Raw genomic sequence first — 12,832 nt, 5'->3', positions numbered from 1 at the left:
GTTGAAGACTTTGAATTATTAACTATAATTGGCAAGGGTGCGTTTGGAGAGGTATACTTCCGTGTATTATCAACTCCATTGGAGTCTGTTTTCTCCTTGCGCAATAAGTACTTATGCTGTAGATTACTCAATTTCCTTGTTATCCAACTAAAACTAACCTTTTGATTGCTTATTACTATTATTATTATATGGTGCAGGTTAGAATTTGTAGGGAAAAGACATCTGGCCAAGTATATGCTATGAAGAAGCTTAAGAAATCAGAAATGCTTCGAAGAGGCCAGATATTTATTTATTTTGGACAAATGGTGATGTCATGGATATGTATACCATTCATTCGGGTGGTTTCAATCTTTTTCTAGGTTGATCATGTGAAAGCTGAAAGAAACCTGCTCGCTGAAGTTGAGAGCAATTGCATTGTCAAACTCTACTTTTCTTTCCAAGATGACGAGTTCCTTTATCTCGTAATGGAATATCTACCTGGTGGAGATGTGATGACGTTACTTATGAAAAAGGATATATTGACCGATGATGAGGCTAGATTATATGTTGCAGAAACAGTTTTGGCTATCGATTCTGTCCATAAGCACGATTATATTCATAGGTTAGTATATAGATAAAGCGAATCGTCAAGGTGATTTCTCTGACAAAAGGTTAACCTTTGGAGTCTAAATGTTGCAGGGATATCAAGCCTGGCAACTTGCTTCTGGACTTGAGATTGTCGGGTTTTGGACTTTGGATTTCAGTACACTCCAGGAGCAGGAGTTTTCTGTAGGAAGCTGCGTTAAGGAGATTTCAGAAACTGAAGAACAATCAGGAGCTTCGAAACGAACACAGCAAGAGATAAATCGAAGAATGCTTTTAAATTCTCAACCATTATGTTTCAGGTAGACCTTCAACTCTCTATATCTAGTGCTAGAAATAGTAAACTAAATCAAGTTAAATACATTGGTCGATTTAAGCTTTGCTGCTTTTCTCTGGTGAATTAAATCGACCAATGTATTTAACTTGATTTAGTTTGCTATTTCTAGCACTAGATATAGAGAGTTGAAGGTCTAGCTGAAACATAATGGTTGAGAATTTAAAATAATACTTGGAAACAACTAAAATTCTAAACAAATATAATACACACTATCACTAAAATTTTAAACAAAATTAAACTAACTTGTTTGAACCAAAAAAATTCTACCAATGCTATAGTAAATATTATTTCATTGTTAATTTTTTTGTTCCAAATCTACTGAAATTACATGTGTAAAATTAAAATTAGATCTATAATAATATACAATCTAAAATTTTAAAACAAAAATGGACAAGAAATATAATATTACCAGATTTTTCTTCAAATGTTCTTACTTTTCCTTCCTTCATTCTTCTTCACTCTATTTTTTTCTCACACTTTATATTCAACTTCACCTATTTAATACCAAAAATCAAATCTCTCAAAAAAAATCTTGTTATCTATTCCTGTTATCTACCCCTAAATAATACTAGCTACTGTTCCAGTTCTGTCTGCCATCCCGCCCTGCATGCATGTCGCGTCTGCCATGCTGTAATTGTGAATTCGATCATGAAATAGTGAAGACGCCATGTCTTCATGGCGTTCACTTGTTTCATTAAAATATTTGCACAATAAAGACGTCATATTTTCGTGGCGTTCGATAACTTTTTATTCGAATTAATTCTCGGCCAATTCTGGCTTTTTAAACCGCTACTTTTTTCGCTCATTCTATTACAATCGGACGTTTGGCTTTGCCAGTTGGTTCCTCCTCTTCTTCTCGCAGGTCAATATAGCTGGGTTATTTTTCCCTCACAAACTATGGCTTCCTTTTGCAAAATGTGGGGATTTTCCAATGGGATTCTCTGTAGTTAAGGAAGCTGGAGCCTTTCTAATAGTTCAATTATATGATTTTTAGCTTCTTCTTTTTTTCCATTGATCTAGGTTGAAATCTCCAATTTGTTTTCTTTGATATTATTTTAGCTTCATTTTCTTTTTCCCTTCAAAACTTGGGGTCTCGTTCCACATTCTGGGGATTTTTACCATCAGATTTGTGTAGTTAAGGAAGTTGGAGCCTTTCTGATTGTTATGAACAATACGTTTTTACCATTTTTCCTAAGCTTAGATTGAATTCTCCAAATTTTTCTTTGATTTTCCATTTCAAATTTTGGGGATTTACTTGGAACCTGGAGCTTTTCAAAGAATTATAATAATAGCTAAAGTTTTCCTTCCATGGGCATAGATTGAAATCTCCGAATTTTTCTTTGATTTTTAGTTTTACCTTTTTTCCTTTCAAAACTAAGGGTTTTGGTTTCAAATTCTGGGAATTTTTCTGTCAAGTTATGTAGTTGAGGAAGCTGGGGCCTTTCAAATACATATAAATAATAATTAAATTTTACCTATGATGGCCTTAGGGTGAAATCTCCAATCTTTTTCCTTTGAACTTTTAGCTTCATTTTCCCAAGGTTTTGTTCCTTCTTTTAGTCAAAGGCTTAGGTTCTTTTCTATTTGACGCTTCTATCCCTGTGATTATTGAAGAACGTGCAGAATTTGTATTTTCTTTCCATTAGTGGATCAATTGGAGGCTTGGAGGTTTCCATTTGGTAAATCCATTGAGTTTTGAGGGCCTTGGATTAGGGGCTATAAATGCTGACTCTAATCCCAATGAGAATAGCTTAGACTAATCCCCTTTGAGCTATTGGGTATTATTGAAGACAGCAGTTTTTTTTTCAAGAATGGACCATGTGATTGGTGGTAAGTTCAAGCTTGCAAGAAAGATTGGCAGTGGCTCGTTTGGGGAACTCTATCTAGGTATACTAATCAAAATCTCTTTGGTGGGTTGCTATTCTTTTAATGGAAACCATGCCTTGTTTTTTTCTGTCAGTAATTCAGCATTGTGTCTTTTCTCATATTCATTTTCTTGTTGAAGGGGTTAATGTGCAAACTGGGGAGGAAGTTGCTGTCAAAATGGTATGTGATCTTTTCTTGAGGATGTGTTTTTCGGTAGCGACTTTTGTTGATCGCCTGATGAACTAGTGTGTGTGTGCTGTGTGTGTATATATATATATATAATATTTTCCTGTTCCTAATTTCAGGAATCTGTGAAGACCAAGCATCCACAGCTCCATTACGAGTCAAAATTGTATATGCTTCTTCAAGGAGGAAGTAAGTCTCTGCCTCTTGCTCACTATCGCTTCCCTATCCATTTGGAAAAATTATTCAATACTACATCATAATTTAATCGTAGTTGTATTGGGGATACGGGATAGCCTTTTTCCACTGCTCTAACAGTATGATAGTCATCATTTTCTTTAATTCATAGCTTTATAAGTTAGTCATCATTCAATTTGCAGTTGGACTTGGTTTAAAATGACAATAGGAGGTCTTCTTTCCTTTACATGATTTTTGCACTATCAACCTGATGTATAAACAATTTTTTCATTATGCAAGTGTACAACTTTCTTGGGACATGCTGGTAGATTCATGTTTTATCTTGTACATTCTGCTGCTATTTTGTTTTTGGATAATATTTATAAAAGTATTTTTAAAAAATAACTTGTTCCGAGTTCTCTTTGATATAGCTGGCATTCCACGCCTCAGATGGTTTGGACTTGAGGCGAAATACAATGTCATGGTAATTGACCTTCTTGGACCTAGCTTGGAAGATTTGTTTAACCACTGCAACAGGAAACTCTCATTAAAAACTGTGTTGATGCTTGCTGATCAATTGGTAAGTATATAGCTTTTTTTGTTGTAATACATTTTCAGATTTTCTTCATATTATACTTTCCCTCTTTCCAACCTCTATTTTCTTATTCCAGATTAGTAGAGTGGAATATATGCACTCAAGAGGTTTTCTTCACCGTGATATAAAGCCTGACAACTTCTTGATGGGCTTAGGGCGCAAGGCAAATCAGGTACCAGTTATTGTGTCGGCAGATTAACATTTCCATGCTCACTAGATTTCTAGCAAAATCACCTTCAATTTTGGTTATGATTTTCAATTTTGCTTTTAAATTTTGTTGTCACAGGTATATATCATCGACTATGGTCTTGCAAAGAAGTATAGGGATCTTCAGACTCATAAGCACATCCCGTACAGGTAATTATTTTTCTGTTGACTTCTTGATACAGAATTTCAGATTTGAAGAGCTCAAGATTGCATAGTATCTAGTCATGATACATGCATCAAATTATCAAAATCTTCGCTGCAGAGAAAACAAGAACCTCACGGGCACAGCTCGATATGCAAGTGTAATACTCACCTTGGAATTGGTGAGTGTTGTTGCATTATGACACATTTCCAATTGCTCGCTGTAAATTTGTCTTGTTTTCTCTGGCAGAGCAAAGTTTATTTTTTGTTACTTTTATTACCATACGTTCTTCTATTTTACTGGCAGAGCAAAGCCGGAGAGATGATATGGAATCCATTGGTTATGTGCTCTTGTATTTCCTGAGGGGAAGGTTGAGTATATTGTGCCACATGCTCACTTCATTTAAAGTTTTTATGCATTTCCAGATGATGTTTGGCTGTTACTTGTTAATGAATCTTCATTCTTAGTTTTCTTCCTTTTTTTTGCCATCAATTTTCTTCCCATTGATTTTGATTCAATTTGCACAATTTCTCGGCTTCAGCCTTCCTTGGCAGGGGCTAAAAACGGGTACAAGAAAACAAAAATATGATAGGATCACGGAAAAGAAGGAATCTACTCCTATAGAGGGATATATCACTTCTGACATCCTTTGACGAGTTGATTGATACAGGATTTCTAGTGCTTCCTCTGTCCTATTTTTTTTGGCATGTTTGATAAATACTTCATACATTTTTAAGCATTGAATTCTGTGATGGTAAATTTTCCCCTTTAATTGCTATTTTCACTAGTGTTCTTGAAAGGAAAAGGTTTCCAATTTGTTTGAAGAAGTTTAATATAGAAAAAGGGATATTTAATTCTTCGATTTTGGTTATAGTGAAGTGTAATTCGGTTTTTTTAACAAATGGAAAGTGTAACATAAAATTGAGAAAGCGAATACATCTATTAAGGCTAAGTTATGGCCGAATTTTATCCCAAACTAATTGTTAATCCTCTTCTCGCATTTATTATATTTCCTTGTTCAGTAATATTGGTTTATGTGTGTCTAACAGGTGCTCTGTAAGTCATATCCATCTAAGTTTGTAGCATATTTTCACTACTGCCAATCTTTGCGGTTCAAAGATAAGCCAGATTATTCATATTTGAAGAGGCTTTTCCGAGACTTGTTTATAAGAGAAGGTTAGTTATAATCATTGTGGCTTACTCAACAGTGCTCTTTCTGTATATAACAATCTGTTATCTTTCTCTTACACACACATACTGAGTGGCTGCTTTCCCCATGGATGTGGAAGTCGAACTTTGTTTTATTTTGTTTTGATTTTTTTTTTGTTCTGAAATCAGTATTGTTGCAGGTTATCAATTTGACTATATCTTTGTCTGGACTTTATTGAAGTACCCACAGATTTCTAGCAGCTCCAAAGAGCGGGTAAATACTTATAAACCTCTAGTTCTCGGCTACTGTCTTCTTGGGATATTATAACTCAGGTTTTTCATCCATTTCTCAGCAATCTGGGGGGAAAGCAGGTTTAGCTGCAAGACCAGCCGTTGAAAAACCGGAAAAACCCTCTGGTCTGCTCTCTTTAACAGTATTAGATTTCTCATTAGGATTACAACTAAATATCTGTTACTCAACTATTTTGTTCACAAGTGATCATTGTGTTTATCCAAAACTATTTGGGAAATATAAAAGATTTCCATTTATGTTATGGGTGAGCTCTCATAACTTGGATGAAGTTCTTTTTTTTTCTACTTCGGAAGAAAATGGTATTTGATGCTTTCATTAATTATGATATGATGTTATACTAATCTCGGTCCTTTCCCTTGTGGGTTATTCTCTTGAAAAATGACTTCAGGGGGAAGAGATGTTCGAGATAGACTTGGTGCGGTTGAAGCAATTCCTAAAAGACATATTTCAACTACTAGTCCTCTTCATGATTATCCTAGATACAAGACTGTTGAGGATGAATATTTGTCAAAGCATGCGGTGAGCTTCAATTCCCAATACATATTTTCATTTATAACCAAGGATCTGCAGTTAAATATTTTTGTTTTTGCCATAGGAAAGGATGATATTCATGATGAGACTAAATAAGAGTTGATACTAAGTTAAGAGTTTTTGAGACAATCACTAGAAGCTTGAGAATTAGATTGAGAAGACCCGAGGATCGAGTATATATGGAGGGTACATTTGATAAAAGAAGCACTAATGATCAAGATGTGATAACATTCGATGGTGAAGTGATACGAATATGGTATGAAATGTTAGGCCAACAAAAAGCTACATATATAAAAGATGAGTGTAGTTGAGATGTGAATTGACTTGTGATAAGACTAGGAAGGATAGAATTAGAAATGAGGATATTGGTTTACAAGTTGGGATAGCTCTTTTGGAGGATTTGTTTGAAATGGTTTGGTCTCGTAGGACGAGGATCAAGGCATGCACTTGTTAGAAATGATAACCGAGAATAGGAATGGTCGAACGAAAGATGTCCGTGTACCCAATGTAAATGTTTTTATATCGAGATTATTATAGCCGATATCAAATTCATTGAGATTAATGGTGTTACTGTTTGGTTTGGATTGGATTTTACTCTGGGATTGTGATCAAAATGATTCATTCACCTAACTGAATCTTTTCTTAGCAAAATATATTTACCCTGTCTTCAATTTGTTCATTCACATATTGCATTTTGGGGAGCTCATGTCCAACATTCTGGTTATTTATTGGATTGCAATTTCAGCATCATGATTCAGATAAAAAGCGATGTAGCACTAGGTACGGCAGCACTTCAAGAAGAGCTGTAATAGCAAGCAGGGCTAGTTCACCGGGTGAAGTCAATGACATTCCACAAAATCGACGACTACCAACAGGCAGTCGCATTCCTAACACACACCCCAACTTGCTGTTGAGGCCAAGGCAGCCCGCTTCACCGCTGGCAGAGGAAGCAATGATGATGATCTTCGAAGTTTCGAGTTCCTCGCTCTTAGGAAATGATGGGCTCAATCGTAGGCCGATTTTTTTTTTTATACATAACTTGGACTCACACTGTGTATATGGGACATATATCACGATCCACAGCAACAGCTCATGTGACTTCCGTTACCTTATTACCAATCTTTTTTCCCACCACCTTCAGGGCTTATAGTATGGCCATTGTAACATGTTCCTGACATCATCATGTATCGGAACTTAAAGAACTGCGATAAAAAGAAAATACTGTTAATCCTGAAAAATTCACAACTAGCTTGATATATTGTAGAGAGTATAATTAATTCCTATTAGATGTACTTAATAACTGAATTATTAGGCCTATCCTATTAGATATACTTAATTCCTTGATGTGCACGAACCAAAAAAATCTCAACAGTAAAAGAATTATTATTATTTTTGAGATCATGGGTAAACGAATCAACAAAAACTAATCTATTTTTTAAATGTTTTATATTTATCTCATATTAATAAAAAAAATCATAATAAAATCATCATATTTTCAAGATGAATCAAATGATTGGAGATCCAATTAATTGTTCGATACTTTATAGACACTTTCAGAAAGAGTTTAATGATGGTTTTTCACGTAACACTTTTTTTATAATATTAAAGAGTGTTCAAAGAAAAATTCTTAAGCGACGGACTTGCAATAGGTAACCAGAGGCACCCATCCAATCTCCACTTACCGGCTACAAAAGAAAACCAGATTGATTATCTAACTAAACTATTTTAGCATACGAACATTCAACATCAGATGTTTTTTTTTCTTTGATCTTCTTGTTGGGTGCTGCTGCCGTTTAATCTTCTTTCTCTCTTTCCATTATGATTGATTGTCGATCACTCGACTATCATTTTTTTCTTGTTGAACTGTGCCGTTTAAACTTCGAACTTTTTTATTTGTGGTTTTGAAGAATATATCTGTTTAATCTTTGTCCAAAAATGGAACTGCTGTAATAATCAGAAGATTTGAGATCGAAACACATGTCAAAATCTAATAAACTGTTCATCCCACTTGTCTTGTCTCGTCTCGTCTGGTGTCCAGTTTGTCGTTTAAAATCAGGAAGTCTTTTTCTCTCGTCTTTCCAATAATTCCTCTGCATCGTTCTTACATTAACTGTCTTCGTCCGACAAAGAAAAGGAAGAAAGAGAAGAAAGTTTCGATTGAGGAATGTCTGCAAATGTTTGCCCCTTTGCTTGAATCCAAGTAAGCTTTGAAATAAAATGAACAATCCAATGTAAAGATTCAATTTTTGGACGTATATCTTATTCAGAATTTGCTTTCCTTGTATTTGGAATTGAATTTGAATCCACCATTGATTATCTGATGATGATTCAAAGGAGCGATTTCTGGGTTTTCAATGTTATGTTTTGTTTCAGTTCTTTTCATCAATAGCAATCGATTCAATCATCGTTTATTCATAGTTCGATTGTGTTTGATTGGCAGTGAATGATTAGGAAACTTGTTTAGATGGTCTGTGTGCCGCAAAAAAAATAGAAAATGATGTTCTATAAAGCTGCCGGAACAGATGAGTTAGATGCATTCTATCCGATTAGAAAAAAATGTGAAGCCAATGTCCCTAAGACTCGATTTTGGCCCAGGGTGTGCATCTTTCTCATTCACCACATCTCTTACTCGAGTTTTCGATTCCGTTATGTTTGTATGTCTAGCCTTTTCTGCTAGAAAGTATACACCATTTTATTGGTTATGCACTTGCGTTGATCTATGTTTTTCAGGCAGGGAAAACTCTCAGCGCGAGACGGTGGCGTGCTGCATTCTCTGCGGATGGTCACCTCGATATGGAAAAAGTTCTTCGACGGATCCAACAAGGGGTATGCTTCTTTCCCATTCTATTTATCATTACGCTGCTTGGCTACACGCATATTTGACGTTGAGCTGTGGTTTGCATATGCTGATCTACTTATATCTGTCAAAAGTTGAACATTATTAATTATACTTGATTATTCCCGGAATAGGGTATTCACCCTTCAATCAAGGGGGTTGTTTGGGAGTTCCTGTTAGGTTTCTTTGATCCTGAGAGTAGCTTCGACGATCGGAATCAGCTTAGACAGGAAAGGAGGTGACAACTTCTTTTAGCATCTCAGAAATTTTGACTTGATATGCAGTCTGTTAATTAAGGTCATTTTGTTTCTGAAGATGCATTTAGGCATTTATCCATGTTCGAAGTAGTAATTCTATTGTGCCCTATATGTATGCGTGTGTGTGTATATATATATATATATATTCATAATTTTAATCTTTTCTTTCCTTTGTCATCTGTGTTTTGATTTTCTGAATTCGGACATTGTGACAATTAACCACACTAAGCATCACAGGGAGCGTTACGAAACGTGGAAGACTGAATGCCAAACTATGGTGCCCGTCATCGGGAGTGGAAAGTTCATTACAACACCAATTATCACCGATGATGGCCAACCGGTAGAACTTGAAGGTGAACCCGTGATCAGTTCTGTTCCAGACAAGAAAGTTGCTCAGTGGATGTATTTCTTGCATCAAATCGGTTGTATGGTGTACCATTTCATGCTCAGCTAATTCAATTTTCCATATCTTATGTTGATTCCTGAGTTACCGTTCAGCCTCTTTTGTACATTTTATTACTTTATTACCGCAATAAGTTGGTAGATATCCGATGAGGCTTTAGGTCAACAGTGCATTGCAGGTTTGGATGTCATTCGAACCGATTCATCACTTGCCTTTTACGAGTCCGAAACTAATCAGGCAAAACTTAGGGATATTCTCGCTGTATATTCATGGATGGATGATGATATCGGTTATGTGCAGGGTGAGTTGTTTCCATCAGTAGTATTATTCGTTAACAAGCTGAAGTTCGTTGTTCTCCGACAATCTTTGACGTATTCTTTTCCAAGCAGGAATGAATGACATATGCTCTCCAATGGTAATTCTTTTTGAAAATGAAGCAGATGCATTTTGGTGTTTCGAGCGTGCAATGCGAAGACTGGTATACTTTTATTTCATGCAGCTCTGTTGCTTAGATATTCGATTTCGATGCTATATATTCATGAAACGATTTTTAAGAGAGAAGGTTCTTTAAAATGTCTTTTAACAATTTGGTATACGGTGATGCTTATGGTACGCAATACATAGAGGGTAAGATTCATGTAAACTTTGGTTTCCATGCTTGTTTATATCTCTAATGTGTTGTTTGTAACAGAGGGATAACTTTAGATGCGAAACAACTTCAATGGGGGTGCAATCCCAGCTCATTACACTTTCACAAGTAATTAAAACCGTCGATCCGAAGCTTCATCAACACCTTGGTACGCATTCCTTTGCCCGGTTATTTAATTTTTATGCGATTTCCATAGTCTTAATGCTCGTCCGAAGCCTCATGGACATCGATAGTGTACCAGAAACACCACATTTGCCATCTTCATAGTCTTATATTTTTATCTTGTTCAACTAAAATCTCATTGAGTTAACAGAGGAGCTCGTTGGTGGGGAGTATTTATTTGCATTTTGAATGCTGATGGTACTTTCCCGAAGGGAGTTCTCCTTCGTTGATTCGTTGTATCTTCAGGAGGTGATTAATTTGTGTTTTTCAATTGCTATCTGGGCAAATGCCATTGTTGTATTAGTTCGGTTCGGGTTTGAGTCTCTTTATGTTCATTCTAACACATAGATTGACATCGACTCCAGGGGTAATCTGGGCAATGGAGTATAACCCTCATATTTTCTTGACGTATGAGACGGCAGATTCATCCTCCGATACCAACACTGCAGTAACATCAGATCAGAGGGTGCGGGAAGTTAGAAAGAAAAAACATGCAGAACGGATGGTCGGATAAGAACGGTGCGCTCTCGATTTTCCTAATCGCGAGCGTTCTCGAGACCAAGAATAAACAGATTCTAAAGGAAGCCAAGGGTATCGACGACGTTGTCAGCGTACTCTCTCGTTCTCTCCTCCCCGTGTACCTAAAATCCCATACACTAATCCATCATGTCTATGATTGTGAACGTCGTTTTTTTCGGATAATGGGAGATATTGTTGGAAACTTGGATGCCAAGAAAGCACGAGAAAACGCATTGAAGATTCAAAACAAGCACTTGAAAAAGGTACACATTGAAGAAATCATGGGAAATAAACAGCCTCTTTTCATATCAAAATAGTTCTTTAAATGGATGGAGTAATTGCATTCATATTGGGTTTATTACGTGCAGGCCAAGAAACCATAGTTGCAGATCATCAAACATATCAAGATCTGTAACTTAAACTTTTACAGACATTTATTAGGAGATTTTTCTATTTTCTTTTATTTTTTTTTCAAAAAAATGAAGTTTATTTGTTCATATATATTCATTTTTGAGAACTTGAAATTCCTTTATGTATAAAAGGGAATTTACCCGTATGTTTTTGGAATCTAACATGTTTGATTAAATCAAGGGATTTATACTATTAAACTTGAATTTCATGTTATATAATAAATTAACAGTATCAACGTTCAATAAATTATATATAATAAATTAATAAAAAAAATCGATCGCACAAAATTATGTATTTAATTGAACTCGATTCTTAAATTTTGTAAAGTGCAAGGATAAAATTTGACAAAATTAAATTAAAGGATCAATTTCTTACTTTTCTTAAATTTAAGGATGAAATCCATAATTAGAGCTTAAATGTAATTTTATTTCTAAAATAGACAGGAGGGGCCTGACCCCCGATTTTATGGGTTAATTGCTTTTTAGGTGCCGGCTTAATTGAATAAAGATCTGTAAATTCTCTGGTTTAATTCTTTTTAGGTGCCATCCGTTTTGCAATTAACCAATTTAACCTTAACTAATTTTTTTTAAATAAGTACTAGGTCTCTATAATTTTTAAATTGGACAAATTAAGCTTTCGCGATCTTTTTGCTTAAATACTTCTTTAATTTGTCACAATAGCCAAACTAATATAACTTTTTAATTTAATTTTTTTTAAATTCACAAAAAAAAATTATATTCCTGGTCGTAGACAAATTTATTTATGAGAAAATAATAATAATAATAATTTAAACTGGCAAACTAAAATAGAAGGATTGGTTAAAACCTTCCTAAATTTAAAGAATTTTATTCAATGGTAGTGGTAGTTGAAAAAGACTAGCCAACCTAACACCACTGAATTAACTAACGCAAGTTCTGCTTTACAGCAGATTTTGCTTCCCGATTTCTTACCCTTTTCTTCCCACCACCAATCCTACTGAAAAACATTTTCCTAGGCAGAAAAAATGTTCCAATTCTAGGAGAAAATCAATGTTTGGATACTAATAAAATCTGGGTTTTCTCTCTCTGTCTGGGGTTCCATATTCAGATTTGAAGCTAATCAAAGGCAACAAAAGAGGCTGCTAAAAGGCCTTAAATACGTTTCTCATATATTTGGTACGCTGCTGCAGATTCTCTTATACATTTATCAAAATTAGATGTACTGGTCTGTTTAACAATGGAAAATTTTATGTTGCAGAAAATGAAGATGAAGAGCCTGAAATGCAGATTGGTTTGCCAACATTGGGTGGGATGGTTCGTCTGTAAATTCTTCTAATGCACCCAGCTGGGTAATAATATACGACTGTCTTACTAAATGTTTTCATTTTACTAAATGTGAAAGGGGAACAACATGATTCATATAAATGCAAAAGAACGGGATTAAATCACCAGAACCTCTGGCTAATGGAGAAGAAAGAGAGGAGGAACCTTCCAAATTTGTCTCCCAAGGTACAACATTTGCTGGTTTCGAGTTT

At 35.2% G+C, this 12,832-nt stretch overlaps 1 protein-coding gene and 1 pseudogene across 1 annotated transcript; both read left to right on the top strand.

Moving 5' to 3' along the window:
* The first annotated feature begins 1,681 nt into the window (after positions 1 to 1,681).
* Positions 1,682 to 7,159, top strand: LOC120121002 (annotated as a pseudogene).
* Positions 7,160 to 9,362: 2,203 nt separating this feature from the next.
* On the top strand, positions 9,363 to 11,313 carry LOC120120999 (TBC1 domain family member 15-like). Its single transcript, XM_039140485.1, has 7 exons — positions 9,363 to 9,597; positions 9,757 to 9,879; positions 9,968 to 10,056; positions 10,270 to 10,375; positions 10,541 to 10,638; positions 10,757 to 11,171; positions 11,277 to 11,313. The coding sequence occupies exons 1-5, from the start codon at positions 9,450 to 9,452 to the stop codon at positions 10,576 to 10,578; spliced, it is 504 nt and encodes a 167-aa protein (XP_038996416.1). The 5' UTR covers positions 9,363 to 9,449; the 3' UTR covers positions 10,579 to 10,638; positions 10,757 to 11,171; positions 11,277 to 11,313.
* The last annotated feature ends 1,519 nt before the right edge of the window (positions 11,314 to 12,832 follow it).

This window comes from Hibiscus syriacus, unplaced genomic scaffold, assembly GCF_006381635.1.
Source record: "Hibiscus syriacus cultivar Baekdansim isolate YM2019G1 unplaced genomic scaffold, ASM638163v2 tig00110356_pilon, whole genome shotgun sequence".
Lineage (NCBI taxonomy): Eukaryota > Viridiplantae > Streptophyta > Magnoliopsida > Malvales > Malvaceae > Hibiscus > Hibiscus syriacus.
Note: the sequence above shows the minus strand (reverse complement) of the source record. Positions and strands in the feature narration are given on the sequence as shown.